This window comes from Diceros bicornis, chromosome 36 (genome assembly GCF_020826845.1).
Source record: "Diceros bicornis minor isolate mBicDic1 chromosome 36, mDicBic1.mat.cur, whole genome shotgun sequence".
NCBI classification, from domain to species: domain Eukaryota; kingdom Metazoa; phylum Chordata; class Mammalia; order Perissodactyla; family Rhinocerotidae; genus Diceros; species Diceros bicornis.
The window spans coordinates 15469688-15492157 of record NC_080775.1 but is presented as its reverse complement, the minus strand read 5'-3'; the positions used below and the strand labels follow the sequence as shown (position 1 = coordinate 15492157).

General features: G+C 38.7%; 1 protein-coding gene across 3 annotated transcripts in view; it reads left to right on the top strand.

Annotated features, from left to right (window-relative positions):
* Positions 1-22470, top strand: part of DCLRE1C (DNA cross-link repair 1C) — a 40541-nt gene that overhangs the window by 5771 nt on the left and 12300 nt on the right. For all 3 annotated transcript variants that reach the window (XM_058532460.1, XM_058532461.1, XM_058532462.1), the window contains exons 2-12: positions 3187-3238; positions 5253-5337; positions 9053-9112; positions 11033-11088; positions 11625-11726; positions 12111-12183; positions 12367-12507; positions 14983-15084; positions 17479-17615; positions 18152-18206; positions 21732-21820. In XM_058532460.1, coding sequence (XP_058388443.1) covers positions 3187-3238; positions 5253-5337; positions 9053-9112; positions 11033-11088; positions 11625-11726; positions 12111-12183; positions 12367-12507; positions 14983-15084; positions 17479-17615; positions 18152-18206; positions 21732-21820 — 952 coding nt within the window. The remainder of the gene's footprint in view (positions 1-3186; positions 3239-5252; positions 5338-9052; positions 9113-11032; positions 11089-11624; positions 11727-12110; positions 12184-12366; positions 12508-14982; positions 15085-17478; positions 17616-18151; positions 18207-21731; positions 21821-22470) is intronic.

Genomic DNA, 22470 nt, shown 5'->3' with positions numbered 1-22470 from the left:
TGATGCCTCCAGCTTTGTTCTTCTTTCTCAAGATTGCTTTGCCGATTCAGGGTGCTTAGTGGATCCATAAAAATTTTAGGATTGTTTGTTCTTCTCTGAAAAAATGCCATTGGAATTTTGATAGGGATTGTGTTGAATCTATACATGGCTTTGGGTAGTATGGACATTTTAACAATATTGATTCTTCCAATCCATGAGCATGGGACATCTTTCCATTTATTTGTGTCGTCTTCAATTTCATTCATTAATATCTTGCAATTTTCAATATACAGGTCCTTCACCTCCTTGGGTAAATTTATTCCTGGGTATTTTATTCTTTTTGATGCAATCATGAATGGGATTGTTTTCTTAATTTCTCTTTCTGATAGTTTATTATTAGTATATAGAAATGCAACAGATTTTTGCCTGTTGATTTTGTATCCTGCAGCTTTACTGAATTTGTTTATTAGTTCTAATAGTTTTTTGAACCTTTTGAACTTTTTGAATTTTTATTTCTTTTCCTTGCCTAATCACTCTGGCTAGGGCTTCCAATGCTATTTTGAATAAAAGTGGCAAGAGTGGACATCCTTGTCTTGTTCCAGTTCTCAGAGGAATGGCTTTCAGTTTTCACCATTGAGTATGATGTTAGCTGTGGGTGTGTCATATATGGCTTTAGCATGTTGAGATACGTACCCTCTATATCTGCTTTGTTGAGAGGTTTTATCATAAGTGGATGTTGGATCTTGTCAAATGCTTTCTCTGCATCTATTGAGAGGATCATGTGATTTTTATCCTTTATCCTACAAGGGTGATATTTTATTCTTGTATCCTTTTATACACCAATGGTGTATCACATTGACTGGTTTATAGATGTTGAACCATGCTTGCATCCCTGGAATAAATCCCATTTCATCATGGTGTATGATCCTTTTAGTGTATTGTTGAATTCAGTTTGCTAATATTTTGTTGAGAATTTTTGCATCTATGTTCATCACAGATATTAGCCTGTAATTTACTTTTCTTGTGGCATCCATGTCTGGTTTTGGTATCAGGGTAATGCTGGTCTCGTAAAATGAGTTTAGAAGATTTCTGTCCTCTTCTATTGTTTGGAAAAGTTTGAGAAGGATTGGTATTAATTCTTCTTTGACTATTTGGTAGAATTTACCAGTGAACCTGTCTGGTCTTGGACTTTTGTTTGTTGGGAGGTTTTTGATTACTGATTCAGTCTCCTTACTAGTAATTCTATTCAGATTTTCTGTATCCTCCTGATTCAGTCTTGGTAGGTTCTATATTTCTAAGAATTTATTCATTTCTTCTAGGTTGTCCAATTTTTTGATATATAGTTGGTTGTAGTAGTCTCTCATGAGTTTTGTATTTCTGTGGTACCTGTTGTGACATCTCTTCTTTCATTTCTGATTCTGTTTTAGTCCTTGCTCTTTTTTTCTTGGTGAGTCTAGCCAAAGGCTTGCCAATTTTGTTTTTTCTTTTCAAAGAACCAGCTCTTAGTTTCATGGATCTTCTCTGTTGTCTTTTTAATCTATATTTCAGTTATTTTTGCTCTAATGTTTGTTATTTCCTTCCTTCCACTAATCCTGGGCTTTATTTGTTCTTTTTCTAGTTCCTTGAGGTGTAAAGTTAGGTTGAGACCTTTTTATTTCTTGAGATAGGCATTTATTGCTATGAACTTCCATCTTAGAACTGCCTTTGCTGTATTCCACAAATTTTTGTGTGTTATATTTCCATTTTTGTTTGTCTCAGTGTATTTCTTAATTTCTCTTTGGATTTCTTCTTTGACCCACTGGTTGTTCAGGAGCATGTTGTTTAATCTCCACGTATTTGTGAATTTTCCAGTTTTCTTCGTGTAATTAATTTCTAGTTTCATACTATTGTGGTTGGAAAAGATGCTTGATATGATTTCAGTCCTCTTAAATTTATTAAGACTTGTTTTGTGGCCTAACATGTGGTCTACCCTGGAAAATGTTCCATGTGCACATGAGAAGAATGCATATTCTGTTGCTTTTGGATGGAATGTTCTGTATATATATCTGTTAAGTCCATCTGGTCTAACGTGTCACCTAAGGGCAATGTTTCCTTATTGATTTTCTGCCTGGATGATCTATCCCTTGATGTAAGTAGGGTAGTAAAGTCCCCTACTATTATCATGTTGCTGTCTATTTCTTCTTTTACATCTGTTAATATTTGCTTTATGTGTTTAGGTGTTCCAATATTTGCTTTATGTATTAGGTGTTCCAATATTTGCTTTATGTATTTAGGTGTTCCTATGTTGGGTGCATAAATGTTGACAAATGTTATATCCTTTTGTTGGATTGACCCCTTTATCATTATGTGATGCTCATCTTTGTTTCTTATTACAGTCTTTGTTTTCAAGTCTATTTTGTCTGATAAAAGTATAGCTATTCCAGCTTTCTTTTGGTTTCCATTTGGAATTAGGATAATTAGAATTGGTTTGATTTAACTAAAGAATTTACACGTTTGGTCATTGTTATTTAGGCCTTTGCATGCTAAAGATTCAGAATATATTAGAATGCACTATATATTTAATGTACTGTTTTGTTTAAATGTTACCTTTCTTTAAATGTCATCTTTCTGTGTCTGTTAATTTGGAGAGTGTAGAGCAAGCCTCTGTAGATGGTAATAACGCACCTTTCAACCTAGCCATCACCGTAGGCTGAGAAGATAATGAAACTCTTCTTATTCTGGCCTAAACCTGAGTGATTTCCTAGAGCACTCCATGGAAGCAAGCTTGAATTTTCAGATGGGCTATTTGGGAATTGAATGGGTCATAAGAGCATGGCCTGAAGGGTGGTTAGAGTGAAGTGAAAGATGAGAGTAAAGGAAAGTGCTGGAAGCAGTTCCAAATGAGACCCTGGTCACTCACTTTTCTGTGGCTTCACAGAGTGATTTAGACTCGGCCCTAAGATGCAGGGGATCGTTTGCCTTTACTTGGCTTCTCATGGCTCAGAGATGGTCAACTTTTAGTGGTTCCTGGCCTATTTTCGGAAGGATTCTTCACCTGCAGAAGAAAGAGCCAACAGCACATACGAATCAATTCTCTTATAAAAGTGAACCTCTCATATATTTTCTCTTAAAAAGAGACTTAAAAAGAACAGAAAACTCAGTTTCCCTGGGCCAAGTCATCCTCTGAAAAAATAATATGTTTATAATTTTTGATTCTTTTGTTTTTAGATCACATGAAAGGATTAAGAGCCCCTACCTTGAAAAGAAGGTTGGAGTGCAGGTAATTTATTTTGCTACTTATTTGTCTTTGTTTTTTTTAAGTAAACATTTTAATTGAGCTGTAACATCTATACAGAAAAGTACGTACATCATAAGGGAACAGTCTGATGACCTTTTGCAAGTGCACCGTGAAGCTTCTGCCCAGATCAAGAAATAAAACAGTGCCAATATTGCAGACCAGAGCCCTGTCCCTCCCCCAAGGGTAAACTCCATTCTGACTTTCGTGGTCATGGTTTAGCTTTGGCTGTTTTTGAACTTTATATGTAAGAGTCATACCAAATAGATTCTTCTATTTGTTTTCTTTCACTTAACATTACATTTGAATGATTAATCTGTGCTATTGGGTGCAGCAATGGCTTGTTCATTTTCATTTCTGTAAATGTGTGTGTGTGTATGTGTGTGTGTGAGAGAATGAGTGTTCCATTATAAAGAATAATATAATGTTGTTGGATCTTTTCTTAAAGCTGAACAATTGCATTCTTTTCCTGCAGCCATTGCCTAAATCTAAATTCCAAATTCTCAAGATATATATTTGGAAAGGACCTTATTGACTTTTTGACTTTTGAATCAGTGTATATCAGGCTTCTCTGCTAAGTGATATTGATAGGCTGTGTTCTTGATAATGATAGCTAATATTTATTAAGTGTATATATATATATATATATGCTGGGCACTACATATTTATTAGTTCAGCAGTTTCTCTGAGTGCCTATGGTGAGTCAACCACTATAGTGGATGTTGAAGATACAATTGTGAGCAACACATGAAAATCCCTCTCTTCTTGGAGCTGACATTCTCATTAGAGCCTCTTGATAATCTTTTGAATAGATACTATTATTATTTCTATTTTACAGATGAGGAAACTGAGGAACCAGAGAGGTTAAATTAGTTGCCCAAGGTCACGCAGCCAGTAAGTGGCAGGACCAGGATTTCAACCAGGTCTGTCTGAATTTAGAGCCTGTGGCTTAGTTATCTATATTGCTGCGTAACAAATTACCCCAAAACCTAGCGACTTAAAACAACTAGTCATGTATTCTCTTTCTCAGTTTCTGTGGGGCAGGAATTCTGACAGGGCGTGGTGGGGATGGCTGGTTTCTGCCCAACTGAATGTCATATGGGGGCTGACATTATCTGAAGGCTCTTTCATTCGATGACTGACTCCTGGGTTGAGAAGACTCAAAGAGCTGGGGCTCCTTGGACATATCTGTCTTTAAGAAAATCTCTTGAGCATGGTGGTTTCAGGATAACTGGACTTCTTAAATGGAGACTCGAGGCTTAATAAGTATACATCCTAAGAGAGAGCTAGCAGGTAGCCATATTGCCTGGAGACCTATCCTTGAAAGTCCTGCAATGTTACTTCCATCACATTCTGCTGGTTAAGGCAGTTACGAAGGTCTGCCCAGGCTCAAGGGGAGGTTCAAATAGACCCCCCGGTCAATGGAAGAATTTCCATGTCCATTTTGTAAGAAGAGCGTGTATAGATGGGATATATAATAGTATGGCCATCTGGAAGATACAGTCTGCCACAGACTATATTCCTAACTGCTAAGCTATACTGTTGAATTTTTAAAGTTTATTATGAAATTGATTTTTGCTTACTAAAAAAATAGAATAGGTTTATATGAAATAAAACGTAGAAGTCTTCTGTCCCCCACACCTCCTTTCTGTTCTCCAGAGGTAGCTTAACGTTTGGTGGATCTTTCCAGACAAACCTGATCATGTACCAACACGTATCTTTAATGTAAGAATGGTGAGGGACACCTTTCTGATGGGGTCAGAGGACGCAGTAGTTTCTCTCATCTACTTCTTCCCCATCGTCCCTTTACACTCTCGATGGGACTGAGATAGTCATGGGGGTGGTGGCATGTTGGGAACGACTGTAACTCTTTTCGTGCCAGCTCAGTTTCTGAATAATTTGAGATAACTGATATATGATGAAACGTATCTCCTAGTCCCCCAGATGGCTCATTTTGGGTTGTACTGAAACAGCTTTTTTTTTTGTCTTTTCCTTTCAGCTTGAAGGTTTATTTATACTGTTCGCCTGTTACTAAAGAGTTGTTGTTAACTAGCCCGAAGTACAGATTTTGGGAGAAACGAATTGTAAGTGTTATTTTTTCAACAACGCTAATTCTGTTTTTCAGGTGGGAAGTATTTTTCGAGGTAGATTGCACAAAGCATTGGAGTTATTCCAAGCCAGGTTCCTCACACATTGTAGTTACCCACATTAATTACCACGTTGATATTCAGTCTTTGGAACTCAGCAGTTTAGAAGAGGTCGACATTTTATTGTTGTTGGTATTATTGTTGATTTTTTTTTCCTGTCCCTCAGCTGTTCCATCTGACTTCTTAGTTTTGTTGAATCTCATTGACTCTATTGCTAAGTTGCATTTTAATACTTTAAAGTATAAAAGGTTCATTAACATAATTGATAAATCCTTTTACTTAGGTCATGGGGGGTAGATTAGGAAAAATAAACGTTACTTGTAGGTTATAATAAGAAAGGGATAACCAGAATAAAAATAGGATGGATAACTTTGATTTCCAGCAGAATAAAATGGATCTATGCAACAGAAGGTAGATTGTAAGGGGAGAAAAACAAAAGTATGGTAGGTAGAAAATGCAAAGACGGCAGAAAAAGTTCTGTGATAACAGTAATTACTATAAATATGAATGGATTTAATTCAACTCTTGATCAAAAGACAAATTAGCAGTTTGGGTTAAAAAAATAAGAAAGATCTACCAGTCTTAGTCTACAAGAAACATAGATAAAACAAAAGGATAAATGCAGGTTGAAATGGAAAAAAAAAAAAGAAAGAGATATACTAAACAATTAGAAGTTAAAAAGGCCAGAGTGGCAATTTTTATATCATACAAAATAGAATTGAAGGCAAAAAAAATCATAAGTTTCAAAGAGGATGTTATTTATTGTTAAAAGGAACAATGGATCAAGAAGATACAAACATATATGCAATTAACAAAATAGCCTCAAACTGGGTAAAGTAATCAGTGATCACCCAGTGCTTGATCAGAGAAAGAGAACCACAGTGAGTGAATAGAATATGGGTTCGTTATGTGGATTAAGCCTTAAATAATTGTGGGAGCTGGTGGAGAAACCTGAACAAGTGTCATAAAGACTCTGTTTGATGTTCAACTGCTGACAGCTTTCAACTCCCACCTCCTCCTTCCCCTTCTGCCCAACATCTGGGCAAGCTGATACAAAAAGCCTACCCCTCCCTTGGTGCTGACATGAAGTTCAAACCACACAATCCCAGACCACCCCCTAACCACAATAAAAACCAGAGCCACTTGCTCCTGCTCTCTCTCAGGCCACATGAGCCACTTCCTCCCAGCCTGGGTACTTCCCTCTGTCCCCAGAAAACCCCGTGATGTGAGTAATGCAGTGTTTTCATACCCTCTTCGTGCGTGTGCGGCATCGTCAGTCTCGACCTCCACCCTATCACTGGAGTGGGGTCCATTTCTCCTCCGCAGAGGGACACAACAGCAAGGCTGTAACCTTGGCCTTGATATTAGGCCTGAAGTTGCTATGGCCAGCAGTCAGAAAGGAAAGCTGAGAAAGACGTGGAAAAGAGCAGAGACAGGCTGGAATCTACAAGGGCAAACTGGAACCCTTGTCTGTCTGTCAATCTTCCCAGCCTTGGTAATGCTGCCGTCCCCTTTGCCACTGAGTTACACACACCTGGCCCGGGACTCTGAGAAGCTGAAGGAGGATATCCAGCAGAAAACGGAATTGCTGCAGTCCTGCCCCGTGTCCGTGAGTTGAGCCAGCAGATCAACAGTGTACGTGAGCTGTCATAATTGCTGCCACCCTTCAGAGCATTAAAAAATGGCTGCTAGTTCACTTGTGCCTTCCAGATATCACTCAGACGTTTCTTGTGGCCAACCCTAACCTGGAAGTATACATGGAAGGGACTTCCAGGATAGTCCCTGCTCAGCTAAGCTGATGTAGTACAAGGCCACCTCACAATCTAAGAGAGAAATAGGCAACTCGACAATTGTAGTTGGAGAGCCTACCACACCACTCCCAGCAACTGAAAGATGAAGGCGGCAGGAAATAAGTGAAGATACAAAAGCTTTGAATGACATACTTAATAAATGTGAGCTAAAAGAAACACAGAGTTTTAAACCCAGCAGAGGAAACAAGATCTTTGGGTGTATATGAACATTTACAAAAATTGACCATGTACTATGTCACAAAAGAAGTTTAAGAAATCCTAGGGATCTGTTCTCTGACCATAATGCAATGATGTTGGAAATCGGAAATAAAAGAAGAGCTAAAATCATCCCTTACATATGGGAACTGAATGCATACAAGAAACAATTCTTAAAGAGGAAGTTGTAGAGAAAAATGTACAATACTTAGAACTGATGGACAATAAAAACATGGCATGTCAAAATGTGTGGACTACAACTAAATTAGTGCTTGAAGAAAAACCGATAGCATTAAATGCATTTCTTAGAAAACAAAAACTAGAAGTAAATGGAATAAGACTTCAACTAAATAAGAAGGAAAAGGAGCAACAAGGCAAATCTAAGGATTACATGGAAGAAGGAAATAATAAAGATAAAAGGGCAAGTTAATGATGTAGAGACTAACAACTACCACAGAAAATGAAAGAGGATAAAAAAAACTAAAAGCTGGTCTTTAGAGGAATAAAGGTAAATTTCTGCCAAGAATAAAAAAAAGAAGATGCATTTAAAAATACAGAATGATAAAAAGGAAAATAACTATTAATAACGGCAGTGCATTTTTTTTGAAAATTAATATGCTAGTATATTTGATAATTTAGGCCAAGTGGATAAATATCTGGAAAAGTAGGAAAATACCAAATGGATGCAAGAAAAGTGGCAAACTTGAATAAATCAGTAGCCATCAAAGAAATTATAACAATTTTCAAAGATCTCTTCTTCAATAAAGCCCCAGGCCCAGATGGTTTTATAGGTGTGTTTTGCCAGATGTTCAAAGAACAACTAATCCCTCTACTGGGTGAGTTGTTATAGGATACGATAAAAAGATAAGCCACCCAACCCTGCTGGCAAAATAGATAATGGTAGTATGTGGGGGGAAAAGGCCATTTCATGTATGAACACGTGTGAACATCCTGATTTAATAGCTAACTGAATCTAACAGTATTAAAAAATAGTTGCATATGAATATGACATGTTTATTCCAGAAATGCAAGGATAGTTTCACAGCTGAACCTCAGTCACTGTAAGTTTTATGACATCAACGGACTAAAAAGATGAAAAATTGTGTTCCTTCTTTCATCAACTACTTATTGAATGCCTTTCTGTGTTAGTTGCTGTCCTAGTGAAGTGTGCAAGTCCATCGCGGAGCACGCTGCAGCAGCTCGAAATCTGTGAGTTAGGCCCACGTGTTGTGGCCTGATCCAGACTGTGTCCTGCAGCACAAAAGCTAAACACAGAGCACATGACTACGTGTTTTACAAAAACTCAAGTTCAAAGGGAGAGGGAAATGGAGTAGTAGGGCTGGGGAGGTGCAGGGAGGAAGATAGAGTTCATGGCAATAAATTGCAGTGTCCAAAGATATATAAGGTTACAAGGCCTTTAATTCATATTGCCACATCAGCCTCAAGAAAGGTATTATTTTAGCTTTATCATGTTTTTAAGCTGTTAACACATTTATTATAGTGAAATCAGAAATTGTTACCCAGAGAGTCTGAAACTTCTCTTAGTCCTCTTTCTGTGTTTGAGCTGGCAAAAGCATATAAAGCCATGAAAAACTGTGAAAATATATAATGTGATGTATACATGATCTCTTATTTTATTTTAATAGATATCAATTGAAATTGAAACTCCTACCCAGATATCTTTAGTTGATGAAGCATCAGGCGAGGTAACTAAATATTAAATATCGTGTTTTTAAAAATTATCTTTAGTGCTAAAATGATTATCTTTCTCCTTGATTTTGAATGCTCGTTTAACCATAAATAAAAATTATAGTAATTGAGTGAGTTTGTAGGGGGAAAAAACCATTTGTGACCTATTTATTTTCTGTATCCAAAGGATTGGACATGACTTCCGTCAGAATTGCTCCTTTTAAGTATTACATGCTAATGATGGGAACTCCAATTGTCGATATTACTTTGCGATATCATTGTCACATTTATTAAGTTTATTATAATGTTCAGGATATAAAATGGTGCTTAATATTTTTGCGACAAATTTATGTATATTGTGATTTTTTCTTCTGAATCATTTTCATTTTCAAGAAAAAGACACTGTCCAAGTGCATCCAATTTATTTTTGTCCTTAAATTTAGAAGCAGGTACTTTTGTCTTGTGAGTGTATTGTTTTAATAGTAAGTAGGACTATGGACATACCTGTTCTTTATTTTTTTCACTAGGGCTAGGAGGTATTTTCCTATTTTATGGCAAACCTAGTTAATATTTGTTCCACAGCCTGATTGTCACCTGCTTTGTTGACACGTTTAGCTCTGATGGGTGTCCTGTGTTGTGAAACTGATCAGACAGGGGCTGACTTTTCCCATTTCCTCTTTGGGGAAGGTCAGGCATTTGATGTATCCTCATCAAATTATTGTCCTGAGGGGGTACTGCAGAGCCAGGTTGGGATGGGTTAAAAAGGGGGCAGAAAAGGATGGCCTGATCCTTCCTAAGTGCCATCCTGCACTCAGCTAACACTTCTGGAGACGGCTCTAATTGCCTTGCTGCCTTGTCACCTATAAAATTGGTGAAAGGCGTTCTCAATATTGGGCAGCAGAGAGCAGGCAGCTCTCTCTGGGCAGAGCCTTGCTGTCCCACTCTCGTCCTTCATGTTTCTTCTCGTGCGCCGTGGCTTTTGTGCATGTGTGTCCAGCCTCAGCCAGTGGGAGACCCCACTTTAAGGAGCCTTTGGAGGAGTTTCCATCATCGAGTATCAAGCTGGCGTGTCCAGAGCTCGGCCCCATGATGTCCGTCAGGCTCTGCCCTCCCAGGATAGTCCAATGTGCAGTATGGTGACTTAGGACCAGGCTATATCAGGCTTTTTTTTTTTTTTAATAATAGTTTTATTGAGATATAATTCACATACCATACAATTTACTCCATTTAAACTGTACAAGTCAGTAGTTTTTAGTATATTCACAGAGTTGTGTATTCACCACCACAATCAACTTGAGAACATTTTCATCACCCAAAAAGAAACTCTGTACCCATTAAGTGGGCACTCCCTATTATTCCTCCCCACAACCCCTAGCAACCACTATTCTTCTCTAAGTCTCTATGGATTTGCCTGTTCTAGACATTTCATAGAAATGGAGTCATACAATATGTGGTCCTTTGTGACTGATTCCTTTCACTTAGCATAATGTTTTCAAGGTTTATCCATTTTGTAGCATGTATCAGTATTTCATTTCTTTTTATGGCCAAATAATATTCCATTGTATGGATATGCTGCATTTTGTTTATTCATTCATCAGTTGATGGATATTTGGGCTGTTTCTTCTCTTTGGCTAGTGTGAATAGTATTGCTGTGAACATACACGTACAAGTGTTTGTGTGGACGTAAGTTTTCATTTCTCTTGTGTACATACCGGAGAGTGGAATTGCTGGTCGTGTTGTAACCCCATGTGTTTAACCGTTTGTTTTGTGTGCAAGGATTCCACTTGTTTCCAGCATCTGAAGTGTGAGGAAATGAGGAGAAAAGGCATCCCACATTCTTGAGAAGTACCACATATGTTCTATTAAGGAGGGCTTTATTTAGCTGTGTCCTAATGATAACTTCTATTGTCATTATTTTTTCTTTATTTTCTTTTTAGAAGGAAGAGATTGTGGTGACTCTCTTACCAGCTGGTCATTGCCCAGGATCAGTTATGTAAGGGGGCTCATCTCTTTTGCCATTTTATTATACGTAGATATGTATTATCATTGTAGAAATAAATGTTTAGGGTCTAGAAAATCATATGTGTAGAGAGATTTGATTATTTTTTTACAGCAAGTTCTTTAATCTGTTTCCATATTGAACTTGGGAGACTGAGGTCAAGTTTAAAACGTGGCTTTCTTATAATGGAAGTCTTCAATGGCTATTTCTCCATTGGCTTTGCATTTTCCTACACCATGGATTTTTCTGTCCATGAGCAGGAGGGGTCTCAGTATATGGTTGGGAGTGCTAACATATTTCGGGGGACATCTATTGCAACTCAGTAGTATCTCCATTGTATTGTTTTTTCTACCCCAGGGAATAGGGGGCTGCTGAGCGCCTGGTGTGGTTTAGAGCTATTGAAATTCCATTAACACTGTACCAGGGTGGCTACGTTGGGCAGGACACATTTGCCATGGATTTAGTGTCTATTTGCTTCATTAGGATTTTGTATGAGACTTAGAAGTCACTGAGATCTGTTTCCTTTTCAGGTTTTTATTTCAGGGCAATAATGGAACTGTCCTGTACACAGGAGACTTCAGATTGGCAAAAGGAGAAGCTGCCAGAATGGAGCTTCTGCACTCTGGGGGCAGGTACCGGGCTTTACATAATTCTCGAATATAAGACTGCATCATTTTAAAAGTTTTATTGCTCTTTCCCCGTCAAACACAAAGCTGTGTTTCTGTTAGAAATCAAACTTGATTATAATGTTTGCAAGAGTAAAGCGAACTTTTCTTCTTGAAACAGGGTGATGGTAACATTCTGGATGCTGACTGGTCAAAATTCACTGAACTGCATATGCAAAAATCTGACTTTTATTGTATGGAAATTATTTTCCAACAAAGTTGATGTAACAAAAAAATTCCAAATGGAATGGAACACCCTGTAAAATAACTGAGAGTTTAAACTTTATACATATTTTATTTCACATTAGATGATTGACACTAATTGGTTTTTTGTTTTGTTTTGTTTTTCAGAGTGAAGGATATCCAAAGTGTATACTTAGATACTACTTTCTGCGATCCAAAATTTTATCAAATTCCTAGTCGGGTAAGTCTTCCTGGAGGAATGGGGTGATCACCTGGGCATGGCCATATTTCTAGTAGGAAGTTTATAGGATAACAAATCAGATCATAATTGTCCCTATTGGCATTAATATCTGTAAATGTGGGGAATGGAAAGGGTAAGTGATGTTCTTAAAAGCGTTAAAAGCCTTTTAAAAATCCTGCCCAGGAGGAGTGTCTGAGTGGAATAGTAGAGCTAGTTGGAAGCTGGATCACTCGGAGTCCCTACCACGTCGTGTGGCTGAACTGCAAAGCAGCTTACGGGTATGAGTATCTATTCACCAACCTTAGTGAAGAATTCGGAGTCCAGGTACGGTGACGGCTCTTTCTTTCCTGTCGCTCCCCTCTATCCTCCCAACTTCACCTTTCCTGCCCCTCCCCGCCCCCCAAAACTGAAAACAGTAACAGATGGAAGCAACCTTTCCAAACATGTGCATGTGGCACAAGGTGGCAGCCCCTCTAAAGTAATGTCATCTTCGTTGGCTCACTTCCTCACGGAGGAATGGACAGTGGCCCAGATGGCTGAGAAGAGCCCTTGGGTGGAATGTCCATAAAGGAAGAATTTTCTCAAAGCTGTGGGTCATGAAATGAGTTTAGTGATGGTGACCAGCACTGACAGTAAATTTGAACTAGAAAATAGCTGAGAGTATTGCTTGCAGTCAGAGTGATTATTGTCTTGTGAAGATTACGTAGGGAATCAGACCCATGCGTATACATACGTTTACTGAGTTGCCGTGGAAAATGTATTTCTTACTGTGGGTCGCGGTCAAAATGTGTGAAAAACATTGTCCCTGGGCGCTGAGCCTCGTGGCTGGATCCATATCAGATCCGGCTGGGAGGGAGTTTTCACCTGCCCTTCCAGGTGGTTTGGTGCTGGGCTCTCCCGACCCAGAGCTGCAGAGCCCAGACTGTGTGTGAGTGGCTGCCCAGCGGGGAGCCGCCTTCCCATAGCGCTGACTCGGAGCGTGTGGCTTCTGTTCTCACCCCCTAAGAGAAGATGGATTTTTGGTAACGACTCTGAACAAAAATGAAGCGGTGGAACTAATTTGACGTTTAATTTCCGCTTCGTTTTGTATCTTTTCATATAGATCCCCCGCTAACAAACTGGAGCCAAGAACTTAACAATTATACGCAACGTAATTTAGTAAAATAAAAAGGATCTAGTTTTTCTGCATCAGAAATTTAAAAAATTCCTCCCTCCCTTCCTCATCCCTTCCTTTCTTCCTCCCTCCTTCGCTTCCTTCTTAAGTCTTTACTTTGTAAGTCCTTCTTTCCTTAATTTCTTCCTTCCTTAAGACCTTCTGTCCAAATATATTGGTGTAAAGTTGCCGGTTCTCCGTTTTGAAAAGGATTTGCTTTCATTCTGAGATGAATTTTTCCCTATGTTTTTCAGTGTTAAATGGCCTTTTAAATTAAAATCACAGGGATAATAGGCTGTGTACGCACACACACATACACTTAATCTATACTATCCACTATTTTTTTTCCTTATGTCCTCTCTTGGAAAAATATAAAAGTAGCAACCACTTATCAGTCCCCAATTTTTTGTCTTGTAAATTTTAATGGTGTGTAGAATTGAAAAGACCGAAGGCTCCTGCCTAGAGGCCTTTCGGGAAGACACCGTGGGCTGAGGAAGGGTTCCGGGGATGGAGGGAGATCAGGCCTCCGAGTCACCCTGGAGCAAGCCCTCTCTTCAGTCTATTAATCCCTTTGTAGGGGAGAGAAACAACTTTATATCAGGGATTTAAAAAACGAGAACAGTGAGGTTTTTGACTAAGGGACCTCAGAGATGATCACTGGCAACTTTTTCAGGCTTCCTCATTTTCACAAGGATGAAAGATTCCATATCTCTCTCTGTCCATCTCAGAATTTACCCCTTTTTATCTCCTTCTTAGAGAGGCCAGAAAAGCAAATTCATTGTTACACCTTGTTAGTAGTCAACAGGCTGTGAGATGAACAGGCCCCAGGATAGGTAAGCCGTGATGCTCGGATTCTTTTTATACCTGTCTTGGTATTCATTACCACAGCAATTTCACATTATTCTAATCCGTTTTGTTATTCAGACTTCAAAATGAGAATAATTTTTTTTGTGCCATTTCATAATCCTAATAGCAATGTAGGTACTTGTTATTTACTTTGAGGTACCCAGAAGAGGAGCTTTAAGTAAAACTGACACATTGGTTTTAACTCTTCAAAATGTATTGGCCTTAAAATTCTAAAGGTGGCCAAGGCTGGTTTTGTTTTTCTGCATCTGCTCTCCCCCTTTTAATCCAGTAGAGGTGTGTGGTGGGGGGGATCTCGGTCTGCTTCCTAGTCCAGCTGCCCCCCACCCCCGGCTGCCTTATATGTCATGTTGTGTGCATGTCTTCATGACTAAGTGACTCTTGATTGTTGTTATCTTCTGTGTTCACTGCTGTATACCCAATATTTAGGATAAAGCTTGACATATGGTAGGTGCACAATAAATAGTAACTGAATGACTCCTGATGGACTGAAGGACAGTATTAACATGATCCAGTGAAATCCACCCACCGAGTCTCCAGGACTTTTATTACCACCACCAACAGGCAGTCACGCTGGCTGGTGGGAATATGACCTGTGATCTTTGCCTGTTGACATCCTGGCAGAATACTGACATGCATTGAAATAGCCAAACACTCGGTCTCAAGACAGAAGACAGAGTTAGTTCACTAACTGGATGTTTCCCCTGCATAATTATGCTTGAACAATTTGTTTCTAGGAAATACAATTCAAATAATATGCTTATATGTGTTATTTTCCTCAGATTCATGTGGATAAACTCGACATGTTTAGAAACATGCCCGACATTCTTCATCATCTCACAACAGACCGTTGCACCCAGATCCATGCATGTCGGCATCCGAAGGTACGTAGTAAATTGTTGTTCTTACTGTTGGTGTGATCCATGAAAACCAGAATTTTAGGTCCAGAAGGAACCTCAGAAATTCCGTTTTCTAGGCTCTTCAATTTACAAATGTAAAAACTGAGGCTGAGAGCCTAAGTTATTAGCCCAAGGTCAGGCACCTCTACATTACTGTATTCCATTACCATGAACCTCATACTTATTAAATAGACCCAGATACTTAAGGTTTTTAGTGAAATATATTCATACACATTCGATACATGTTTATTTGTAATGAATTATGTACTGAATGATTTATTTTTAATGAAATTAGTAATACGTTAGTCCTTATAATTTAAGAAAACATATTCACAATCCATTGCTATTTATTTTTGAGACTCATGAGATGTGTACGTTTATAAACTTTATTTTTCTTCTACTCATTTGAGATAAATATCTAGATATAACTTTGCTTCGCATTGTGAAATAGTTACATGTATTGCTGGTCCAATTTCAAATGAGTGTTGCTGGTGTCTTTGCAACTGAGTTGTAATTTGTTTTCTAATGTCACCCTAGAATTCCCTTCTCTTATTAAATGCCAGGTATTAAATTTTGAATTTGCCTTTAAGATTGTTTTTCATTTTAATTTATGTAGTCATTCAACGTCACTAATACCAATTAGTGATCTTCAAATGCAGTGTATGCGTGATCATAATTTTCCTCTAAGTTTTAAAATATCTTAGCATTTAAATGCTGAGTAATTTTTATTTTAGTAAACACTGCATTTATACATTTAGATAATCATTGTGGTAGTAATATTGGCTCCATTGGCCAAAAAACTAAAGTAAATATGCTCAGCCCTAAAATAAAGAATAATTAAAAAAAAAAAAAGAAGAATTCTTATCCGTAGCATGGAATATTCTACTTCAGACCACTGTAGTAAAGCTACAGTGTAGGAGTATAGTACACACACACACGCACACACACACACACACACACACACACACTGAGTTCATGGATGGATAAAAATAATGCAGCTATAAAACAGAAACTGTTTTGTCCTTTTTCCATGGGACTTATAGTCTTTGGCCCCCAGCTCCCATAAATTTTTTTTTTTTGCAGGGAAAGATTTGCCCTGAGCTAACATCTGTTGCCAATCTTCCTCTTTTTTTTTTTTTCCTCCGCAAAGGCCCAGGGCATGGTTGTATATCCTAGTTGTAAGTCCTTCTAGTTCTTCTACATGAGCTGCTGCCACAGCACGGCAACCGATGGACGAGTGGTGTGGTTCTGCGACCGGGAAATGAACCCGGGCCACCAAAAGCAATGACAGCACCCAAACTTTAACCACTATGCCATCAGGGCTGGCTCCCAGAAATCTTTTAATTGGAAAATTTCTTTTGCTCTGAATTTTCTCACATCTTAATGTGGCTTAATTTGTAACTGCTACTCCTGCTCCTGTCATTTCCCATGTGGCTACTTGCCTTGAAACACTCCTTCTAGCAGTTTAAGATACTTCTTAGGCATATACCTTAAAAATACCGACAGAACACAGCCTGCAGAGCCCTGTAGCACTGTCATCCCAGCCTCTTAACAAACAGCACCCACGGCGCCTGGTCACATTTGATTGGGATCGAGTGCTAATGGTTTTGGAGGATTCTTATCAAAACCTCATGTTGTTGGGAAAATAGTCCCGTTGTTTTTCAACCTTTTGAAAACACTTCTGTTACTTTTTTCTCCAATGTTATTTTGAAAAATTTTAAAACAGTCAAGTTGTAAGACCAGTACAAAGAGCACCATGTACTCTTCGTCTGGATTCCCGTTTGTTAACACTTTGCTACATGTGCGCCCTTGTGCCCTCTCTCCGTCTCTCTGTACGTGTAACAAGCACCCCTCACCCAACTCATTTGAGTCAGTTGCAGATTTCACGACTCTTCACCCTAGACCTTCAGCACGTACCACTGGAGAACAAGGACGTTCTCCTATATAACCACAATGCAGTTCCCACAGCCAGGAAATTTAACATGGATACCATACTATTGGATATTATCTGGTCTATATTCAGATTTCCCCAGGTGTCCCAATAGCACCCTTTATAGTTTGTGGAGGGGTAGCGGGGTGTCCAGCATTTAATTAAGAATCATATGTTACATTCACTCAGGCCTCCTTTGTCTCTCTTGATATAGATAAAGTCTCCTGCCTTTTCCTTTTCTTTCATCACCTTGGTATTTTTGAAGAGTTCAGGCCATTTGTTTTGCAGAATGTTCCTCAATTTGGAATTAAATCATTTGATTGTTTCCTCATGTCTACATTTTTTTTCATGTCTGAAAACTTATCTGCATTTGTTTTTGAGACTCTGCCTACAAACAGATTTGTTGAAAATGTTGAACTGTTTTTCTATATTTTTTAAATCTTTTTCAGGCAGAGGAATATTTTCAGTGGAATAAATTACCCTGTGGAATTACTTCCAAAAATAGAATTCCACTCCACACAATCAGCATTAAGCCATCCACTATGTGGTTTGGAGAAAGATCCAGAAAAACCAATGTAATTGTGAGGTAAGAAAGCAGTGTCATAGGTCTTTTGAGAGAAGCCTTGATCTGAGTTAAATTGTCTGATTTATTTTAGTTTAAATACAATCTAGCTTAAGACCCAGAAGAGGATATATTATAATTGTGGAAAATAACTTCTGAAATTTAAACTAAAGAGATGCTACTTCCAAACCTATCTAATGGCTAATACCATTAGCCAGCATTTCCTGAGGTCCACTCTAGTTAGGTAGATAAGATGGGTAGAGACTGAGGGTATCTTGCTTGGCAAGGAGTCATAAATTGATGTCATAGGGAATAGAAGCCCTTGGTGGAGTAGGGAAGTTCCATAATCATATTTTAGCCACATTTCCTTCATATTGGCTGTTCAGAATGTCTACAGATATTTATATTTCTAGAAAGAGATTTATTCTGTCCCAGGAAGAAATTCTTGATTGTAGGGTGATTTCATACTGGAGTAGCCCATATGGGAAGGCTCGAAATTTGGGACTTAGCTTAGTTTTTGATAAGTGACCTTTTAATTTTGTGTTTCCATTTCCCCTTAGGACTGGAGAGAGTTCATACAGAGCTTGTTTTTCTTTTCACTCCTCCTACAGTGAGGTAAGAGGATCCCATATACTCAGAACCCAATTGCCAACCGCCCGGCAACTTCATGGTAGTGAGCAATAGTGCCCTTGACTTCCAGACGCATCTCTGTTTCTGCTGCTTAATATTTGTTGTGGCTTTTCCTAAAGAAATGTAGGGAAGATATCTCAGGGGACGACCTATATTTACTAAGTACAAAGGAAATTGCTATTATCACCTGTTTTCAGCCTAAACATTGAAGAATATGTATGATTAAGGTTTTCTTCCCATCTTGCTTTCTAAATGTACTTTAACTTCTCCACTTCACTTGTTCTGTTCACCTGTCATAAAAGAATCATAACTCTTATTTGAAGGAGTACTACAGGTAAAATCTCATTATAGGCAACCTTAAGGTACTGTTCACATTCTTGGCCTCTTTCTAAATTTGATTGTACTGAAACGCCATTTAAAGAATAGTCCTGAATATTCAGCAATGGGGAAGAACAAAAATGGCTGAGATACAGACCCTGTCCTGAAGAAGGATATAGTGTAGTAGAATTACTCAGTTAAAGAGGGCTTAAAATAGTTTCGTTATGCTACTTTTTATATAGGAAATTGACCTACTAGAATGGGAACTTGATATGTGTAATTTATGTGCAAAGTCCTCATGCATTTCCAAAGTAAGTGCTAGCATCTTACAAGTGCAGAGATTCAGTAATTTCATGTATTGGAGAAAAAGCAATATAAAAGCAGGCTTTTTATGACACTTTGTCATATATAATTTTAGTTTTGCCATTTCTGCCCTTAAAAATCCATTTCCTGGATAACTATTATTTTTGTATTTGGGACACATGGATATAGGTCTGCAGCAGCGAGCTGTGGATGTGTTAATGATTTGAATGGGTGGAATCTTCCAGAGCTCCAGGTAGCAGCATTCTTATCTAATCAGCCATAATATTGTAAATGATTCTTTATCAATTATCAAAATATCACGGTGACATCTCTATTAAATAACGGACCTTAACTTGCAGGTACAAATAGGTTATCTGAGAGCAGCTTGGACGTAGTTCATTTGATGGTATAAGTTAGTTAATGTTTTCTGAATCAATTTATCCTGAATCTTAGGGTGTTGTCAGAGCCCCTTGCTGGTGATGTGTCCGTGGTTTGGCGTCTGGCTCAGCGTCAGGGGCTGAGACAGAAAGTCTCAGGGAGGCCACCTAACCGGGAAAAAGGCTAGGCCCTACTTTTTCAGTCAAAACTCTTCCTCTCTTTTATTTCTCTTCTTCCATGTAGTCAGCAGCCAAGTTGGGAAGCACAAACCCTCCTGGGATTTCATAAAATTACCTCCCAATAAGGAGGTGTTTCCCTGCCACTTGGGTCAGAGATGACACAGCTGACCCGACTCTCTTCCCCCCTCCTTAGATTAGGGCGAGTGTTGCGCATGTGGTAGGGTTACCCTGTGCTCGGCTTAGTCTTCTTTCAGAGCGTCTGGTGAGAAAGGGAGAGGCTTTTCTGAAAACTGCTGTAATTATTAGGCTTATATCCTATATATAGAACTGGAACTATATTTAAAAACGTAAATAGTAGACTTAAATATTTCCTTTCAGTTTTTTTCTAAATACAGTTGATCCTCATTATTCGTGGATTCCTCATTTACAAATTTGTCTACTCGCTAGAATTTGTTGGTAACCCCCAAATCAATACTCATGGCGCTTTGTGGCCATTTGCAGACATGCACAGCAGAGCGGTGAAAAATGCGTCTCCTGACATGCACATTCCCAACGCAGGTCCAGCCAGGTGGCACCCTGCCTTCTTGTTTCAGCTCTTATATTCTCATACTGACAACATTCGTCCTTTTCGAGGTCTCTTGAGTGCTGCGTTTTTCATATCTCTGTGCTCTTTGTTGGTGATTTCAGTGTTTAAAACAGCCCCCAAAACGTAGTGGTGCAGCGCTGTGTTCCCGAGGGCAAGAAGGCGGGGATGTGCCTTACGGAGAAAATACATGTGTTTGATGAGCTTGTTCAGGCCTGAGTCTAGTGCTGCTGGCTGTGAGTTCACTGTTAATGGATCAACAATGTATATTAAGTAAGATGTCTTTAAATAGAAACACACATAAAACAAAGTTATGTATTGGTGGGTTGGCAACAATGCTGTGAGCGGGGTTCACAGGAACCCTGTATTTCCCCTGGGAGCAGTGGTTCGGTGTTGGAGGTGACTTTATAGAACATTACTGCAAATAATGAGAACTGACTGTGTTAATGAGTTGTTTTAAGGCAGGCATCTGACGAGAGGGCATCGACTTGTATGAGAGAGAGACCTCTCCTGGGTGTCTCTCTTCTCTTTGTGGCCACTTCATCTCTGAGTGGGAGAAGTGAATTGTTTCTGGTATAGGCTTGACCTTACTTTCTTTATCTTTATTCCCTTCAAAAGCCTCAGATTTCTCCCAGCCTCAACTTTGGGTGGATTATGCAAATCATATAGGTTGCAGGCTGGTATATAATGGTTTCTATTTGCATGCCTGCTCTGAAAGTATGAAAGAAATGGTTTATGAAAAATATCTGATGAATGGATGTTCCTGTCTTAATTAAGGAGCCATTTTATTTTAATGTGGAGTTATTGATAATTCCTGGGTTCCTACCTCTTTTGATTTGGTCCTTTATTTGAAAACGTCGGTACTAATACTTACTTTGTGCCTTAGTCTCTCCCTTTGTAGAAGGGAATAAAAATCTTCGTGTTGTCATGATCAACTTAGTAATGGATAATTTTATTGAATGTTTAACCATGTGCCAGGTACCAGACTAAGTACTTTACATGCGTTATCTCATTTGTACTTTTAGATGAAGAATCTAAGACTTAGACACTTAGGTAACTTGACCGAGATCACAAGCTCACCAAGATCTAATAAGTGACAAAGCTGATGCCGTCTGGGTTGTAGAGATGTTTTGAGGAATAGTGACAGAGTTCCTCTGTTTAGCATTCTGAGCTTGGCAGAAAATCAAGGTATTCATGAAATTTTTTCATGTAATTGTCCTTGTTTAGATTAGAACAAACCATTAAAGCAAATCAAGGAAACTTGAAGATGCAATTCCCTTGGTATTGCTAACAATTATTTGTTGGAGGAGAGAAATGCAATCTAAGACCTTGTTTTCTTGTGTGTATTAAATACACAGCTAAATTCTAACTTACCAGAGGGGGATTTGTTTAATGTGGCTGACCTTCTAAGACAAGGAAACTAATGTCACTTAAAGAAATACAGAATCTTTGAATCCCATTCATCAGCGGTTCTTGGTCCCTTCTGTGGAGCAGAATCCCCTGAAGAATGGGTAAATGTACTGTTTCCTGGGCCCCACTGTGCTCAGTGTTAAAAGTGTCTTTGGGGGTGGGGCGTGAGTGTTGAGTGTGTCTTTTTCCTAAGAAGTGACCCCATGTGCAGCTGGGGCTGAGAACCACAGCCACCGGAGAGTTCTGCTTCTCATTCCCCTGGCTTCCCTTTAGCTGTTCTCTAACACCCAGATTTTTTACCTTCCAGATAATTGACCCATTTTATTTTCCTTCTTCTAGATTAAAGATTTCTTGAGCTACATCTGTCCTGTGAACGTATACGCAAATGTCCTTCCAGTAGGCACAACTATGGATAAAGTTATAGAGAGGTGAGTAGTTACTGTTCGTGGAACTTGGGTTGTTGAATGAGATGGACCCAGAGAATAGTTTTGGGCCTGAGAACAGAGGCAAGGATGTGAAACAGATGTGGCTGTAATTATGTTTCTGGTTGGGAGCATAAAGGCTTTCTTCAAGTGGTTATGTTATATATAATCCTAAAGGCTGCTGGGAATCTGGCATTCCACAGTTGGCAATAAGGCCCTGGACAAAGGGCAGGAGACCCTCAAATCTTATTTCTGTGCCCTTTCATATTTTATCTTCACTGTGTCTTAGCTTTCGGCCTCTAGAGTGAAGAAATCAAATTGGTGAGATTCTTGCAAGAGAGAAGTAACCCCTATTAAACAGAGAAGGGGAAGCAGCTAGCTGTCTTGTGTGCCCTGAGTGCCAGAAGTGTCACTGTGTGACTTAATGGTGTTTTAGGACAGGGACCTGCTTTTCTGCAGTGCAAGAGCAAAGATGTGAGTTTTGCTTTCCCTCCATCCTACAGCTACATAGATATCTACCAGGTTATATTTAAGTGCTTACATTTACCAGTTTATTATATTGAAGTGATTTTTAATTATTAAACATTGTTTTTCAGTTTTTAAAAGTAGTTGTGTGATTTCCCCCATGGTCATGTTTTTATAATCTCTACAAATGA